The 19,575-nt window shown below is 32.5% G+C and overlaps 2 protein-coding genes across 4 annotated transcripts in view; one reads left to right on the forward strand and one right to left on the reverse strand.

The window, feature by feature from the left end:
* LOC118191660 (uncharacterized) overlaps positions 1–19,575 on the forward strand; it is a 147,385-nt gene that overhangs the window by 71,016 nt on the left and 56,794 nt on the right. The window lies entirely within an intron of this gene.
* The window catches only part of w (eye pigment precursor family transporter white), a 105,235-nt gene that overhangs the window by 18,223 nt on the left and 67,437 nt on the right, over positions 1–19,575 (reverse strand). For all 3 annotated transcript variants that reach the window (XM_085816988.1, XM_085816994.1, XM_085816996.1), the window contains 6 exons: positions 18,724–18,822; positions 12,476–12,714; positions 8,367–8,469; positions 7,210–7,281; positions 3,929–3,954; positions 2,690–2,795 (listed from right to left, as the gene is read on the reverse strand). In XM_085816988.1, the coding sequence (XP_085673114.1) occupies positions 2,690–2,795; positions 3,929–3,954; positions 7,210–7,281; positions 8,367–8,469; positions 12,476–12,714; positions 18,724–18,822 (645 nt within the window). The remainder of the gene's footprint in view (positions 1–2,689; positions 2,796–3,928; positions 3,955–7,209; positions 7,282–8,366; positions 8,470–12,475; positions 12,715–18,723; positions 18,823–19,575) is intronic.

Genomic DNA, 19,575 nt, shown 5'->3' on the forward strand with positions numbered 1-19,575 from the left:
ATAGGTGCATCTTAATCCACATGCTACGAGATTCCATGCCTACTGGGAAATATTCTTCATTATTGTTTGGGCTGCCATGTACGTAACTACTTATTAGGATTGTATAGTCTAATAGATGCTGGAATGAAACACATACGGTAGTTTCCAATAAGATATCTCACCAAAATTTCTTTCCTTTGTTCCTCCAGCTGTTCGCATTACGAATTTGGCTTCAACACGAGCGCCAGCACATTTTAGCAGTAATGGCAGAAGTTACCTCGATACTACTAACGGTCCCATGTATCAATGGAATGGATGTGTGGGGCCCGCGGGGCCAGTCAGTGTTTCCAAATTCGAAGGAGTTGAATTACTTGAATTCGTCACCGAAGAGTTCTATTGTGATTGAGGTAAAATATCGCCACGAGAAAACCTTCGCTAAAACACCAAAGCATTGTACAGCTGCGGGCAATAAATCACCACAGTCCCGCGGCCGAGGCAAAGCTCTTCTTTAGTCGCAACGGTTACTAGATATGACATAGATTTCTTCTTCTGGCAGCACCTTAAGAGCATGATCTACGAAAGTCTCATTAAATCAAGAATTAGTGGTCACACCGTCAGCTGCTGCTGGAAATGTTGGTGAAATGCCCGAGATCTTATCTTATATTATTGTTGGTGGCTTACGTTTCGAGCACCTACTTGAAGTTGAATTACTAAATTTTTTTTGACTTACTTGTTTGTTTTACTTACCTGTTATTCATGCTTTCCTTACCGTGCCATATCCGCGTATGCATTCCATTGCAAAATCTGCCTATTTCGGTATTATCTACCCGCCTTTTCATTTTTGCCATCTATTTTAGAAATACCCTGGTTGAGGAGTGAATACATATTTATATTTGAGATATAAAAATATACGAACAAATTTAAGTTAGGTAAAAAATATTCATAAGTATACTAATGTGCTAAAGCAACTTTTCCGATTTTGGTCGTAATTCCGTAAACATCAACTCAGAAATATGAAATTCATACTACTGAGGCACAATGTAGTACTTAAAGAATGAAGAAAATATAGTAGTAAAAAATTCAATGACGAATACAGTACGGAACGAACATAAAAAGGCTTTATTGACAGAATGGCTTTGGCACAAAAAAATTATCTGGCTAAGACGGAGGGAGAACAACAAACCAAAAAGCTTTAGTAAAGGATATTAGTCTCCCTTAACTGCAATGTTTATGTTGCACCATCTGTCCATGCTCAACACCTGATTTTCTAACAGTTTTCAGGGTAAGAGTTCCCAGACTTCAAAAAGCATCTGTTTCAGTTGCCTGATGTTCTTCGGTGGATAACATCGTGCCACCAGGCATCTGCATAAAATATCCCACACATATTTAAAGTGATTTAAATCAGGGAATTACGCTGGCCAGTTCTTTCTGTGGTTATCTGCACTTTCCAGGCACTGAGTGACATGAGTCCAGTGTGTCCGTGGATTGTCATCGGCAAAAACAAAGTTGGGACCCCGGAAAGATGCACGTGGGAAACGATAACTATTACATTAACGAGCTCCAGTAACTGTCTGGAATTCCGTCCGTTCGTTCATCATAATGTCTCCCGCCAAAACCCCCCAATGCCCCCAAGGGTGGGATGAAAGCGTATCCCTATCTCTCTGCATATTTGCTCTTACTGAGAAACATTTGTCAGACTGAAACGACTCTGATCGGTAAAGAGACACTATTTATGAGGTGTTCAGTTTTGTTCTCTGCACTGCTGTAAACGTTGCCCCCGATGGGTTGCTGTAAATGGAATGGACGTTGGGGGAATAGGCCCCATTTATGAAGTTATGTGTCACAGTAAACCGAGACAACTGACGTCTATTTGCAGTGCGCAACTACTGAGCAATGTTGCCCGCTGCCCGGTTTCGATCTCCTTTCGCCTGCAAGAAGATATACCAGTCATCAGTCACCATTAATTCCTTTAATTAACATGCATTGTTCGGTTTCAGACTTTCTTAAGTTAAAAAAATTGTCAAGTGAAATTTAACTATTTCAATAAGTTTAATACCTAGTTAAAATGCTTTGTCGTTTCACACAGTTTTCTTTATCTAAATTTACAGTAATTTGTTTTTTTTTTTTCATGACCTTTATATTACAAATATTCTTTCATAAAATTAAATTTTATTACATATATTCTTTCATAAAATTAAATTTTCACTAAATTTCAATCTTAAGCAGCTTAAGCGCTTCAAGATCTTATATAGATCTATTATAAAGAGCAACTTGGCAGCCGAGGCAGATAAAATATTCATTTTTATTTCAAAAAACATGTTGCGGCCAGCAACAACTTAGGATTCTAATTCGTACCTATTTCAAAACGTTTACATTTTGGATCGTTTTGGGGTAAAAAGAGAAGCAGCAATCATAGGTTTAAATCTTAATTCTAAATGAGTTAGTTTCAGTTTCCAGTGCATTTGATTGGATAATTAATAAAGCTGTAAAATTATTATTGGGCGCTTGAGTTAAGTTCCATTTACGTCACCACCGATGACATGGATTAGTCTCGAAATGATACAGTGCAGAAAAAGGTATTACTATTTTTAGGATGGAAAGGGGAAAATTCATATTAAAACTACGGAAGGAGGGGTTATTGCTAGTTTAAATTATAATTTACATATTTACATTATATATATATATATATATATATATATATATTACTTACGATATTTTGGATCAATCTAACTTTAGTAAGCATGGGTTCTCTCATCAGACTTAACCATGATCTCCACAGAACAGCTCTGAATTGTCTGCACCAGCCTGCTTTATACCTGAGCATTAAAATAAGGAACTTCAGTACCGTTTTAAAAAATGTAGCTTAAGAATCATTTTTGGAGTACAGGACATCTATTTTTAACGTATTTCTTACGTTAATCATAATTTGATGTTAAAAAAATCAGAGATTTAAAATCAAGAATGACCTGTTCAAAACGATAATCATTACGTAAATTTGTCTGAAAATAATAATAGATAAAATATGACAATTTTTATTTTATACTAAACTACTCATCAAAATTAAAGGACAATCCAAAAAAACACGTTCACTGTTTAAAGTTAGAGAGAGAGCAAGGAAATGCAACTTGCACGAAAGATCTGTTTCCAAAGAAACAATTTTATGGTGGAATGATTAAAAAATGGCAGCATCGGGCTGATACCTTTGATGAAGACTTCTTGACCTCTCCAAGATAAGTAGGGGAATCGCATATAAGGCTGTTATGGGGTGCTATTGTCCTAGAACTTTAGTTACTGGATGACAATATTCGCCCTGCCAATCACTGACATCAGAATACTTAGAAACAGAAGATATCACTTCATTGGATTCACAAACTTCCTCACTCGACTTGAATCATATTGACATATTTGAGTGGTTTAGATGGATGTATGGCAGTGTTCTTTATATCTTCCCGGGCTCTCTAGAATCTGAACAATTCAGTTTCAAAACAGCGGCGTGCATTTCTACAGGACCTTTGGTTAATTCTATGAAATAAATATGTGATGTTTGCCATTTTATCAAAAGTGATTGTACATCATACTAAAGAAAGGATTTATAAAATAGGGAAGATAATTCTTCCATTACTTTTAAATTTTTATAAACTTGATTCAATATTTTGAGATTAATAATCTGGAAAACATGGTAATTTGTGTTAAATAATAACTTTGTACAAATTAGTTTTAATAATTTCCCCATGAATAACAGTTAAGTTTTATTCCTGTTAATATCCTTTAATTTTGACGAGAAGTGTATAGTTTGTATTATATACGATAATATTTCGAATATTGGTCGATTTAATAGTATAGTGCTTTCTATATTGATAACATGTTTGTAGTAGAAAATAGTATAGTTAGAAAATTTAGAACAGTTTTTAATGTTAGTGAGAAATAAAAAAGGACTATAAAATATTACCTGGAGTTCTGCTTTAATTGATTATTCTGAAAAATAAAGGAAAATTAATTGGAAACATTTTATGAATTATTTATCATTGGAAATAATAAAAAATTTAATTTATTTTCCACTGCTTTCCACCGATATTAACGTCTGTAGTGAAATAAATATGACAATACCTTCCTATTTAATTTATTTAAAATTGATTAAAATTATTCATTGCTCATATGTTAAGTTTAATAATTCTGGAATAAAATGTAACATATCATTTTTTTATCCTTAATGTTTTCGCAAGTAATTTTTTCCTGAGTCTTTTGGATGGAATTCAATTTCCTTTAATTTGTTTGAAAATTATTTAAATAACCAAATCTACAAAGACTTTGATTCCCAACAGCTCGTTGAATAATCAGTAAACGAGAAGACAGACGGCATACAATCATGAAAATACGAGATACCGATGTTCAGTTTTGACCAAGAAATTTTTGATAATAGCCCAAACCAAGAAATATTTTGATAATGTCTGAAACATGAAACTTTTTGATAATGGCCGAAAGAAAAATCAGACAATGACTTAAAAGTGACAAATGGTGGAAAACTTCCTACAGAAGATAAATTAGGTGCAATTTCAAAAACAAAAGATAATTCCAAAATACTTCAACAGCAACTAGAAAAAATTTCGAACTCTGTCAAATTCTCATGAGGTAGATGATTTTGCGAATAAATTAGCCATCGTTTTGAACGTTTTCAAATGTCACCAGCTGCGGAAGAGATGAATTTTAAATCAGAGACGTTCAGAATAGGCAAAAATGTCTCAGGCAATGAAAACCTTCTAACATTTTCCAGAATAAAGTTACCACATATTTCGATCTCCAAATAAGAAGAGGTAGTCAAAACAACATTGTAGGCACTTTTTCACAATGTTAATTCCTATTTCAAAATTTCTAGGCAATTTTTAACCCCCTTTTTGCCTCTTTATTGTTGAAAGGGCACTTTCAACAATAAAGAGGCAAAAAGGGGGGCATGTGCTCTTTCAACAATAAAGAGGCAAAAAGGGGTAATATGTATCGATTTTTCTTTGAATAACTTACTTTATTTCAAGAAAAAAGGCATATTGAAGTAATCGAAATATATCGAAATATGAAACATGTCACAAAATAAAATAAAACGGCTTATAGGCTTTTCGTCCCATTAAAAATGGCATTCACACACCCAGAAATGTATTATTTTTGTCAAAAATCCTTAATACTAAACATAATATTGAAACAATATTTAAAACCCAAGTATAGTCAAACAATGTTAACCAACCACATTAAACTTAAAAGTTGTCTTCGCTCTCGGAAGGTGCAGTTGTTGTAGAGATTGGCCGTAACGTTTTGATGGTGTAAAAATTCTTATATTCTTCTGGTATGTAGTAAACAACTTTTTTGATATCGTCTATTTTCTTTGCGTTAATGACATTCATCCCAGAATAGGTTGGTGCAGAGGGAAGAACTATTTCTAACTCTCTTCAATTTTAGATATTTTAAACCATTTAACGAGTTATAGGCAAATAAAACCGCCTCCTTCTTGTAGAAATGATAATAATAGGATATTTTACAAGATTGCTTTGCTCCTGTACATCTTCTTTGTGCAATATCCTCCACAGGCACAACTTGTCTTTTGAAGTATCTTGGGCACCAACTGTTGAAGTCTAAGACGATGTTGTTGTTTTCCAGCAATACAGTTGAACTTTTACCATCGGAACTGCTTTCAGAGATGAGGTTCTTACACTGGGCTGGTGTGAATACTCGATCCATTTTTGTAATGTGACGTTTAATACCACCGAAAGTCCTATCACAAGGCAGGAAGCTATGTCCTCTTACAGGAAAATGTTGCTTGACAATCAAATTTTGTCTGGTCACAGAAAGAGCTAAAAGGAATCTTAAAACGGTACGATTTCAGTTTTGACCCGTGCAACCATCCGAAAAAATATGAATTTCTTTTGCTGACGCTGGAATATGTTGTCTTATATAGTCATATAAAATATATATTCATATAAAAATGAAGATATTAGATTGTCTTATATAGTCACATAAAAATGAAGAAACCTTAGGAAAAGGATGATGCAATGTTTACAAAGACTGCACAATAAGACACAACAATATGTTTCAACAACAACGAGAGGTTTCCCCTGCTACATATTCTTTGCCTGCACTACGCCCCACGCTGTGTTAAGCGGAGAAAGGGCTCGTAGGCTGGACATGTTCCCTTTCAACAATAAACACCATTTTCGACTGCTTACCAGTGCGCATAGAGTTCAATCAGAGACGTGCTGCTTCAGCTCTAAATGCATCTATATTTATAGAATGAGGAAACGTTAAAAATCTCAAAATCGACAAAATATGGACATGTGCTCTTTCAACAATAATCGTTTCAATTATAACCCTTCCTCCAAAGAAACTCTAAACTGAAACTCATTACATCATGTTCTTTTTCCGCGCATAAAGATTTTCAGTCTCTTACCGCAGCAAATTTGAGTAGCAATTAATTCAAATGTTTTTGTATGTGAAAGTTTGCAAAATTGTTCAGACTTATTGAAAGGACAGTAATCAGTCATCTGAGCAATAAAGTTCCACAGCTGATTGAAAGAATATAATGTTGTTTACAACGTAACCTACTGAACATCATCCAACTGAAATTTCTTGAATTTAACTTGCTATTTTTATATACGAGAAGATTTCACTAGTGGCCGAGTGGGTAAGAATGATGAACATTCATAGCATGATCCAAGTTAAAATCTTGGTGAAAGGGCTGTACGAATGGCTTTTCATGGTATTTATCTTTTGTACTGAGAATACGAACAAATTTCCTGGTGAAATTTTCCCAGTAAAGCATCTTTCCTGAGGTAGATATCTTTTAGGTACATAAGGGCTAGCTGCTTAATTAATTAACCTAAACTAATCTTGTATACGAAGATGGCTAGTAAAAAAGAATAATTCTTTTTGAGTAAGAAGAAGCGAAGAAAAAGAAGCAGGAGAATTAGATGAAACAATAAAGGAAATGAAATTGAAACCTTCCACGGAACGATGAAAGAATTTTCGGAAGATTCATAGTAATATACCGGTATGTTAATTTTTTTGTGAATACAGTGCTGAAATTTTAATGCAAGGACAAGAACAAAATTTTATGAACTGTGAATAAATTTAATTTGTTGAAATTTGTATTTTCCTATTTATTTTATTACAGGTTTTTCTTTTCCGCTTTACGTAACATCCAGTGCTAAAAGTTAGTAAATATTATATAAAGTGCTAAATTTAACTTACTGTGTAAGAATATCCAGACGACAAAGTAGCTTCGGCGACTCTCGATTCTCTTGCAAACTGGTCACAGATAGTCTGAAACAGCGGATTTTAAATAAACGAAACAGTAAAAAAAGGAAGTAATAGTAATTAGAGATTTAATTACCTGTAAAGCATATCTTTAATACATAAATTTAACAAAAGCTGTTGCATAATCCGCTCTAAATCTAGTACAATATTTAGTTTTTTTTTTTTTTTTTTTTTTTTTTTTTTTTTTTTTTTAAATCAAAGAATTTTATTATAATAAAATCATATGGGATAGCCTGTACCTTCTATTTTTTTTTCTATTGCAATGTCAAGAAAAATATAGTTAACAATGGAATAAAATCTTAAAATTCCTTTTATTTTTAATGCAATATATATGTATATATTGAAAACAACTGATTTTCCAATATACAAGTGGTATTCAAAAATACTTGGCAAAGGTGAAGGCAGGTACATGGAATTGAAATAAGCTGACTTTGTAATGGAATGTGTCTTCGGAAATGACGTGCTGAAGTAGTAGAGGTAGCTGCTGAATAGTAAGTAAAAGTGTTCAGCTGGCGCAAATCGTCGTTCTCCATGCAGATTTCGAAAGACAAGCATCGCTATAAGAACGCCGAGCTCATGGGTATGCATTTTATATATCAGACTAGAGGATAGAAATAGAGCAGCTGCTCAATGAAAGTGAATCTTTCCCTGTACTAACATTCGTGGAAACAAAAATTTCTCGAAAAATTACGTTTGTCGAAATGTTGAGGGAAACTGGTGGCCGGTTTGACAGCAATTTAAGGCTCGGAATTTGTGATCAGCATGTCTGAGCGAAGTCACAAATCTATCGGTGCGTAAAGTTATATAGCTGATAACAGAATATGAGGCCCTAGATATATGAGCCCCCTAAAAGGGCTTTCAGTTCAGATTGGTATAATATATTTGGTAGCTGCACATATAAGTCATTCAGACTGATCACGTGCCACGGTCTGCTTTCACTGACAATGTTGTCTTTCAAATGGTATTTATTGAGATTTTCTGTAAACATAATCGTTAAAAAAAGGAATGATAAAAAAAAAAAAAAAAAAAAAAAAAAAAAAAAAAAAAAAAAAAGAGAGAGAGAGAGAGATTGTTTTCTATTTAAGTCTTACTTTTATTTTTTCTTTGCATTCTGCTTCCTTTCCAGGAACAACTGCGAGATTATGAATAAAGAAGTCTGCTGGGTTATAATTGATGGGGCAACGGAGACCCGCCCTAAAGAAATTGAATGTAATATGAAATGTTAGTTATATATTCAGTAAATATAATTAAAGATGAAAAAGTAATCTGAAAATTCCTTTTATTTTTTAATGCAATATATATATATATATAAATACCATTGAAGACAACTGATTATCCAACATACGGGGGTAGATATTCAATAAAAACAACATGTGAAATTTTACTTGAACAATGAAATAAAAACTTTCTGTTACATTGTATACACTGTTATCTGTAATACACTCGGGAACATTGAAATTAGTGCACCAAGAAGGAAGAAAGGTACAATCGCGAAACTTTGTAAGTAAGTACTGTGAGTTCTGATATGCAAATGATCCAAGTTTGGTGCCTATGCAATTTTTAAAAATTAAGCGACTCTAAATTTGAATTGAGTATTCGTATTCAATATTTGATTAGGAAGCCATTAACAACAACAGCAACAAATAATTACCATTATTTTGCATGGGAATCGTTTTAATTGTAGACAATGCTTTCCTCAGATGTTCGAAGTTGGTTGTCCTCTTGCGAATAACTGAAATTGAAATACTGAAGTGTGACAGTATGATTCAACTCCTTAAATTCGAATAAATAATTAATAGACAAATTTAGTTAATCATGAAGCAACGATTTTTCTTCTGAATTAGAAGGAATTAGTTGAAATCAAAACAAGAATTTTAACCGCTTTCAAAGAGTTTCTTTAGCATTTCTTTTTCTAAGTTTTAGGTTTCTTTTTTTTTTAAAAAAAAGTAACTTAAAATCTGTTGCTCGATAGCCTGACATTCGAATAAAACTACAAAGCAGCGTAATTTTACTGCCTCTTCTTTTATTTGTTCTCTCGAAATATTTAACTTTAAATTTTCTCTAAACTTCGGAGCAATAATTTCAACGCTTCTTTCTCACTTGCCGATATTTAGTCATCTTTGCTTGGAACATTCGATGCTATTTCAGGATTCTTACATTTGTTGTTGCTAAGTTTATTTATAAAAGAATACAATGAAATAACATTTCACAAATTTTATGAAAGTTTTTTTTCTAGAAATTTCTATAGAAATAAGAAATTTTATTTTTTTTTCGACAGGAAATACTATGGCTGAAATTAACGTACTTAATATAAAATATTTCAAGTATTTAAAACTGTAACATTTTATGGTATTAGATGTAAAGTGCAATAAAATGACTAAATTTGATGATGATGATATATTTAAAAAATAAAAATCTAAATGAAGAAATAAACTGAATTATTTTGAATAGGCAAGATAATTCATTATTTCCGTAATTATTAGCGAAACGACTTTACTTCCAACTAATTAGGTATTTTCAAAATAGAAAATTATTATTAACAGTAATTTATACATAGCAATGATTAAAAGCCTTATGCCTTATGGAAAGCACCAAAGAACCATTAAAAAAATATTAGGTGCAGTTCAACTGCATTTTAAAGAATTTTATGACTGTACTGATGGAAGCCGAAAATATTATGAAAAATGACTTTTGGCCTATGTTTGCAATAATTTACATGAACCTGAACCGTTTCTCGGTCGACGCACCAATAAAAGAAAATAAATTATTAACTTACTTAAATAAATTATTAACTTCATACAAAAGAGAGAGCTGATCATATTCCACAATTTACAAAATAATCATTTATTTCAAAACAGTCCCAGAAGCCGTCGGTGGTTCTCTTTGCTTCAACAACTTGGATCTTGGATCATATCTTTACTGGTGGCTTTAGCTACTAGGAGCTCTTACCAGTATATTATCATTATACCATAGGCCATAAAGTTAAAAATTTAAGAGGTGTATTTAAAAATACACCGCGCCCGAAGGTGAGATCAATAAATGAGAGAACTCATAAAATGAGTTTCGCTAAATTGCATGTCATGGCATATCATGTAGTGTGATTATAAATGGCGGCGAGAGGCGAAATGAAAGTCTAAACTTCTGGGTGACTGTGAATTTAAGAGTCCTATGTCTTTTGAAACACTTGAAAATCATCTAAACTTGCGATATAATCATTAAATGAATAGGAAACTGTAAAAGGCGAAAATGAGGTCATGTAGCTCACTAGGGCTAATGAGTGAGAGTAAGCACTTGGTGTTACCACGAACTTTGATTTTAAAACACACGATACGAAATAGTAAAAATAAAAAGTAAAAGTAAAAATCTTGTTTAAATAAGTAGTAAAACGAAGAATTCATCAATGAAAAATAAAGTCCTAACTTTGCAAAGTTCATGTTTCTTGAATAGTAACTGAAGAGTAATTTTTTAAATTTTTTAATTTGTTTATTACAATATATACACTACCACCACATAGAATTGTAGTGGATCGTTCGAGGTCTTTTCACTACGTGCTCAATAGTAGGGTCATAGTCTGTAAGCGATTTAATAGCTTCATAGGGAGAATTTCTCATATCTTCAAAGAAGTTGCGTGCAGAAATTAGGATTTGGTCGTGAATTAAGTTGACATCCAGGTCTTTGTGAATTTGAGAATTTCGCACGAACCAGGGTGCGTTCACTATGCTAGGTAAGATTTTGTTTTGAAGAACTTTTAATTTTTGTCTGTCTATTTTTCGGGCAGGAACCCAGGCTGGGACTGCATAGAGGTGCTTCAACAACGAAAAAAAAAAAAAAAAAAAAAAAAAAAAAAAAAAAAAAAAAAAAAAAATCTTTAAAAAAATCTTTCTTTTATAAAAAGAAAGGCGCCCTCTAACGGCGATACAAAAATCGTTTGCGGGATTTTTCAACAGCAGCATGATTCGCAGGATGTAATTAATAATAAGTATAATCAGGGCATATCTCTGTGTAATCACAAATAAAGCAATAACAGTCAGCTTGAGACTAAATTGTATGCGTTATAAAAGTAAGATGCCTCATTCCAGCAACTGCTGAATTTTTTTGATTTTTAAGTTAAATCATCCACATATCTATAAAAAGTATTTGGGATGTGATAAAATTTCTAATCTTAAACCTTTTAGATAAATGTAGGTCAAATCATATAGTAACAAATAACCAGACAGTTATCGAGTAACAGTTTATGACGAAATTTGATGAAACTTTTTTTCACTAAATTTTGAAATGATTGTTACAACATTGTTTGTTACTTTTAGTTTACGTTTATGACTCTTCGTACTTTGTCAAAGGTTTACGGTGGCTGTTAAGATTTTGTTCATATTCAAGACATTTTGAGGCTTTATTTGTCAATCTTTCATGATCTCGCGTATCATAATTGGTTTATGGTAGAGTGGAAACATGTCATTAATTTGTCGAATCAGGGTTTTGATTCCGTTTTCAGATTAATTGGGTGCATACGTGGCACAAACAATGCGAATTAGACAAAAGACGTTTTTATTTGTTGGGGCGTGCAACCAGAAGCTCCAACTATTTGTATAAAAATCTTTTGCATCTTTCGGAAACAGTTCTGAATAGTTCGAATTAGGTAAACATACTTGACGTATCTGCATTTTTTTTTCCTGCCCACAATGATGCAAGTGTTCTGCAAGACAGCACTACATCATTCTCAAATGGATAACTGGCTAGAGTAGATATAAAACGGTTTTAAAAATTTTGGCTCTTTCAATGCATGATATTTATTAGTCCAATAAAGAATTTTTAGAACAAAATGGAAAAATTATTTTGAAGCCGTTAATGCCATATGCAACTCTGGATACTTTGCAACAGTATGTGCGGCAATACTTACATACCTTTTTCAGTACAGTATCTCATTGAGTCATCAAAAATGTACGAACGTTTTTATTACAGAAAAAGATGCAGCAGTACGTCATTCACAGAAGTAAATATAACATTTTGTCTATTCAGTATATTTTCTGAAAAATATGTTTTGAAATAAACTGAAATTATTTTAAAGAAATTTAAAAAAGATGGTTGAATCATTCAGTCGATGGCAAAAGCCTGTACGGCAAAAGCATATTATCTACATCATTAGCTATTAAATAAAGGCAAAGAACATTTTGTATCAGAATGTGAAAAAGAATTCGACAACCTTTCGAAGAAATCTAGAGCTTTTCTAGCATCTCCCATATATGCAACTCTTCCTTCTGCTAGAAGCAACAAATTATCGAACATCTCATAAACTTCAGAAGAAGGCTGGTGAATGGTACATATAATAGTTCTGCCACCCATTGCTAAATCACGGAGGACAGATACAATATTTTGTGACATAAATGAATCAAGGCCAGACGTTGGCTCATCACAAAACATCAGTGCTGGGTTGGTCAGAACCTGCAACAGAAGGTGAATGTGATTAAAATAAGAAATTTCTTCGATATGTAATTTTAAGGCTTTTATTTGGAATTTCAAATGATGGAATCAATTGTTAAAATCATTAATAATATAAACACTTTTTAAAATTTGTACTTAATAGATCCAAATCATAATTTTAAATAACTAGAAGACTACCAAGTATCGTATCACTAATCACAATTCTCCGTAATCGAATTCGATTTGGCATGTTTTCAGTCATGTATTGTTTTAAAAATAATAATTTGCAGAAATATGATGAAAATCAATTATAAATGTTGATATATTTTTAATATGCGTTAATAATTTTTATTTTAACTAGTATCTAGTAAACTTCGTTTACTAAAAGAAAGTTAACAACAGAACCTTTCTTTATATATAGATTTGTCTACTTCAATATTTTTAATTTAATGATTTTTAATATGCTTGCATAATTTTTCTTTCACTTAATATAATTTTTAGCAAAATACATTCCACTTATACACAGTAAGTCTTGTAATTATTAGTATCTTTCTTCTAATTTGGCTGTTTCAAATGTACTTTTATAACATGTGTGCAGGTCGCTTTTATTACTGAGGTAGTAAAGTTGCGTCTTTAGGGAAATAATAATTTTACAGGTATTTTTAGCCCAAATGAGCGTTAACCCAGATGAGCTATTAGTCTCGAAATGGCATTTTGCGTCAAATCTCTTTAAATGTCCGAATCACTTTTCAAATTATTGTCACCAAATATTATCACCTTGTATTTTATATAAAAAAATAGATAATGAAGAATCTACATGAATGTATCTATGTTTCTCGCACTGTGAAAAAACAAAGGTACCTAGAGTCCTCAAATTTTGAATAACATAGTCCTCCACCCGAACATGGGTACTTGGAAGCCCGAATTTGGAATTTGTTTTATTGTCTATTTTATATTTTGTAAAACTTTAACGAATTTGTGATTAAAAGCGGAACAATTTCAAAGCGAGCAGTGAGAACACTGTACCCTGCAGATACAGATTTATTGCACACAATAAACATGCAATACACCCCGCCAAATGAGAAAGCATTAGCTATTTATACAGATGGCTCAAAGACGGAGAAAGGCACAGGCTGCGCCTACTGTGTACTTCAAGAAGGAGAAGTGGTTAAAACTTGGGAAAGACGACTGACAGACAAAAATACCGTCTTTCAGGCAGAGCTTCTTGCATTAAAAGCAGCCATCAATTTGGCAAAATATCAATTAGGAATAAAGGTCAACATATATAGCGACTCTGCCTCAAGTTTGGAGTCCCTCCGAGGGCACAAGACAAGGAGTCCCTTGGTGCAAGATATTCAGAAAATTCTAAGTATCCCACCAGATAACAGTCCTATCCTGATCTGGATTCCAGCTTATGTGGGTATTACTGGCAACGAAGCGACGGACGTGCTTGCGAAATCTGCAGCCAATGATACCAGTAGACTGGAAAACGCAGTAAGTGTTCCGCAGTCCTATTTAAAAAAAAATCACGCTCAATAACCTTTTACAAGAATGGCAGGAAAAGATGGAAAATGGAAAGCACAGGTAGGAGAACCTACAAGTTTTTTCCGAAAGTTACATGCTCAATTAATACATACAGCGGAGCACAAACTCAATTCTGCATTGGCCATGGTCCCTTTCCACATTATCTTAAGAGATTCGGCAAACGAGCATCAGAATTGTGTGAATGTGGTGCGGTAGGTGATGCATATCACTTTCTCTTCAACTGCCCACGAACCGATAAACTGCATTTAAAAATGCCAAGCAGTGAATACTGGCCGCAATGGGCGGAGAATACCTGCGGCAACAAAGCAGACGAAAACTAAAATAGAGGAGGTAATCAGGCTATGTTCAGCAAGGTACTAAGAAATTCTCTCCCTCCCTTGAGAATTGTATCTTCGCAGCATAATTTTAATAGCAATTCAAATACTACAACAACTGGAAAATCAACACTAGATGATTTTATGTAACTATCATATGTAACTTGTACAAGACAATGTTTGTAATCAACATAACTATGCTTATACACAGGCCTTGTATACCCATGTAATATTTATATTTATATTTTTTACACGGAGGAAATATTCCCTTCTGCCAGGGTGACTATTAACACTGTAAGACTTTTACAACAAAGTCGGGTCAGTAGTTATCTCAAGCGGCACTCAGTGAGAACACTGTAGGGAATAAAACCTTTTTATCTCCAAAGCAAGAGACTGTCTATCGGAAATTCTTAAAGATATGCTGTTTTCAAAAATTTGTAGTTCATTGTGGCGTTAGCCCAAATTCCTTCGAAACGTGTTTGTGTCTATAAACGAAAAAATGCCCGTCTGGATGTAGTATAAAAATCTGAAAATTTTCAGATTTTATTTTATTTTATTTATTTATTTTTTATAGTTTAAGATTTAAAGTTCTCTTTCTCTGTGTGTATAAAAAGCTCTGTTTTATGACTGATGCATCTTAGAAAAGCCCAATTTATTATTTTGCATTGTTTCGAAAACAACAATAAAAGTTATAATAAACGTATAGTTGTCAGTAATCTTAACGCACTTGTATTTTTTAACATGTATACACTTTTAGTATTACATTAAGACTTGTTGGACTAATAGAGCTGTAGCTCCAAAGGTTTATATTTTTGGAGGTCTTTAATACGTTTGCCATTTAAATATTCTCTATGTGCCATGCTTATAAAAAACTTTATTCGGTGTTATTATATATTATTATTAACAGTATTTAACACGTTAAGCACCAGGCCTGCTTAGTCGTCCTTTCCACTTAGCCGGCGATATCCAATTTCATCGATATGCTGACGGCCAGAGGTCAGTGTAGAACGTATAGCAGATTATAATTTTTCATACTGCATATCGTCAATCAACAGTGACTGACTCATCTGAAGATATGGCGCTTAGTGTTCTCATTAGCATTTAGACTATATATTCTCCAGGCGGTTGATATTGACCCCCTGGTGACTGATGAAATTTTAAAAGGGGTCAACGACGATCAAGGGGTCGATAGCCGAATATGCATCGACAACTGATCAGCATAATCAATCCCATTGATTAAATAAATATTATTAACAAAATTGGTACTTTATTGTTTCTTGATGTAAAGCTGCACCATTAAGTATGGAAGAAATCATGTAAAATAAATATAAGGGAAAAATATACTATAATTATTTAACGTGTTTTTTAAAAATCAATAATATTTTTCTTAAATATGTGTACTTTTTCCGCAATAAGTGCAATATAAAAACACTTATAGGGAAGCATTACTAAGAAACACAATAAAAAATGTGAATAAAACTAGACCAGGAAACAAGATGAATATTTTTGAACAAAGTGGTATAAAAATGTGCCAAATATTTAAAAAACTACATCCGTAGATCAGAAGCAGCCATTACATTTGTTCAAATCGAAATTTTGCGATACTAGAACCTATGATTTTGTTTCTAAATACTAGTTTATATTTGTAAAATTAAAAGCAACAACAAAAGAAAAACATAAATTTAATAATTCAAAACCTTTGTTCCTATTCTTAGTCTAATTGTTATATATAAGTTATTTATTTGCAATTGTTTGCATTATGGTTACGTTGCATGCCGTGTATTATATAGTTAACCCTTACAGTGTGTTCGGTCTGGATACACCTAAAAATTTCCTTCTGTACGCACAGAAAAATTGAATGAAAAAGGATTTATAGGTTACTATGAAACTTCTTTATTTTTATAGTAGACGGCAGCTCACACAAACCAGTCCATATATTTTAGCCATGCTTAGTTTTTTAAGACCCTCATTTTTCAAAGAAATTTTCCAGATTTGTTTTAGAGTATAAAAGGAAATTTTTGAAAAGAAATTTCTATGTTATTTTTTGGCTGTATGCTAATCTCTTTATTCTATATTAGTTTAAAATTTTTACCTTGAAATACTGCCTAAAGTCAAACGGCGAAACCTAGGTGTGCCCAGACAGGGCTCACCGATAATCTAGGACAACTGAAAGTCCGTATTCTTTGTTTCACCGCATCTCATCGGTCAATTCATTGACAACAATGCTCTTTCAGCACTCTTTTCGAAGCTCTATTCAATCAGTGTGCCCACTTTGGGCACACCCGCAGAATTAAAAGATAAGTGCGATCTTCACAAAATTTTACTTGTGTACTCCTCTAGGCCTAATTAGACTGCCTACCTTTTTTTTTTAAAATCAAAACTCCGACTTCAAATGGTAGCGTACCGGAAAGGGTTAAATGAAAGGAAGTGGATGAAGAAAACAATTCTTTTAAAAGAGGTCGATGCAAGAAAAGTGATGGGAAACCCTGATAGACTAACAAAATTTTACCCTTCATAGTACGAAATTACCTAACAGAATGCCCTCATAAATAACTCGAATTGTTTCGTTAATAGTGTGCTTTCCGAATATGCCAATGGGTGACATTCATTTTATGAACATAATCGATGTTACCATATATCATTATCTTATCATAAATATCGTAACTGCGCATTTCGTAAGGCTCAAAACAACCTGAATGCGAAACGTACAAATGGATTCAAATGTACTCGCTGCTTTAGAAGAAATACTTGATAAAACATTCTGGTTTAAATCTCGAAAAACTTATTCAAGAAGTGATCTTGAGATTTATATCTAAATGAGCTGTATATAAATTTCATTATAATTATTAGTTTGAACTACCTCACATATAATACTCATCACAAAATTAAAACACTTGTACAAATATCTTACCACAAGTAGATGCGTCTCGGCATTTGATTTTCTGAAAGGAAGATGGAACAACAACTGCTCTCGGGGAGAGATTCAAAAGACTGACGGGCAAAAATCGTAAGCCTCTTCATCTCTTCCTCAGAGAAGTTGCTTAGCTCTCTTCGCTCTAGAAGATTCAGTCTTTCAGCTTAGCTACATTTTCAGGCTTAACTTAATTTGAATTACCTACATTCTATTTAAAAAAGATAATTAAATGGAAAGAAAGGCTTCACTGAATATGATTTTTACCCAGGTTTTTCGTTCAGCGGCGATGGCTCCCAGAGCGCTCACTTAGTATTCTTATAATCTACGTAATTTTAATATTAAGTTTAGGTAATTAACTTATATATTTCTTTTTATATCTAACTAATTTTACATGGAAAAGAAGCACGTTTTTTATTGTCTTTTACATAATTTTTAACGGAATAACAACGAATATATTTATTAATAGAAAATACAAATTCCACCTTTAAATAAATTACGCAGCTATACTTGATAAGAATTCTATTTCAGATTTTATCGTTATCTACTAATTATTGGAAAAGCATTATTTGACTCAAAACAGGCAGTATATATAAACTTTGAAAACTTCAGATAAAGCAAACAAAACTAAACACGTATTTTGTGCACTTTAAATTATCATTTCTGAAAAAAATTGTTTATCTGCTTATCTTATTTCGTTTCTTGTCGCATACGTGCATAAGTTACAATGATTAATTATATCCAATAATGGGTATCACTGATAACCAGTGCATGGTGACATGTATATATACTCAATAACTACACAAAAATATTACATTAGATTCTTGAATGTATAATTAGTATTTCTTCAACAAATTCAAACATGAAAACGTCCAATTAAGGCATGAGATCTTAATTGGCCTGTGTTATCTATGGAACAAAAATTTTCAGTATTTTCAAGCACAAAAAATAACAAATAAAACACAAAAGAGAAAAAATTTAAGAAGTCTAGAATTATTAATAAAGCAACAAGAACCAGAGAGATATTCATAAATTTGTTCTAATTTAGAAATACTTTGCACTTCTATACTTATATACTCTACATTCTCATACTTCAGTAGCTAAAGAAGAAGGTTCTATATTTAAACCTTCGAAAATAGTCCTGCAAATTTATGAATATTACGCTGATTCTTGTTGCTTTAACGCCTAAAAGAATGGAGATCCGGAGTGTTATTTTAACTAGGATTATAAAAGAATCATCGTGCAAATATTAAGACTTACCTCTGCTGCAAATGCCAATCTTTTGGCCTCTCCTCCTGATATTCCTTTGATCTTACCGGCGATTCCAATCATAGTATTTTCACACTTTCTCAAACCTAACTGAAATTATATATAGGTATATAGTTCCCATTTATATTAAAAATTTTCTTAACGTACATAAGGGATTGATTTGTCAAATCAAGAATAGAATGAATTCTTTTGAGTGATACATAACACACAAATACAAACTGAAATGGCGAGTGTAAATACATACGACTAAGGACTATATTGTGAGAGAAAGACTAATAAATTAATACGTATATGGATAATTGAATTTTAGAGAAAAATTATATACCTCAAAAATGAATGCATTAATAAGCATTTGACACTAACAGACAGTGTTATTTTTCTAACTCGCATATCTCTATATATATTACAATACGATTTTGTGCTTTCTACAATACAATTAGAGTTTAGGACAATCAGTTTTCTCCTCCAATATGATATAAAAGACCTGAGACTACAGAAGAAGAATTCTGCCATAAAGTTTTGCCCTCTAAAGGTTTTAAATAAGTTCTGCATGAAATGCAAATAAATAGATTTGGCTGATCAGTTTATTCACTTAACATCTTTCATGAAATCGATTTACTCAATATGAATATACGTTATGATTCACATAAAGGAAGATATACATATGACATTTCTAAAATGCTTTATATGAGTATAAAGCTTTAAAACTTCATTTGGATACTTCTGAAAAGACACTAACTCGAACGAATGAAGAGAACTATATCAATTGACCACTATGTCTCGCCACACTATGACAACTGCATTGCCGCAATTATCATATTCCCTAGCGTTGGTATGATAATT

The sequence above is a fragment of the Stegodyphus dumicola genome, chromosome 1 (genome assembly GCF_044657685.1).
Source record: "Stegodyphus dumicola isolate Sdum_Otavi_A_Nest chromosome 1, ASM4465768v1".
Lineage (NCBI taxonomy): Eukaryota > Metazoa > Arthropoda > Arachnida > Araneae > Eresidae > Stegodyphus > Stegodyphus dumicola.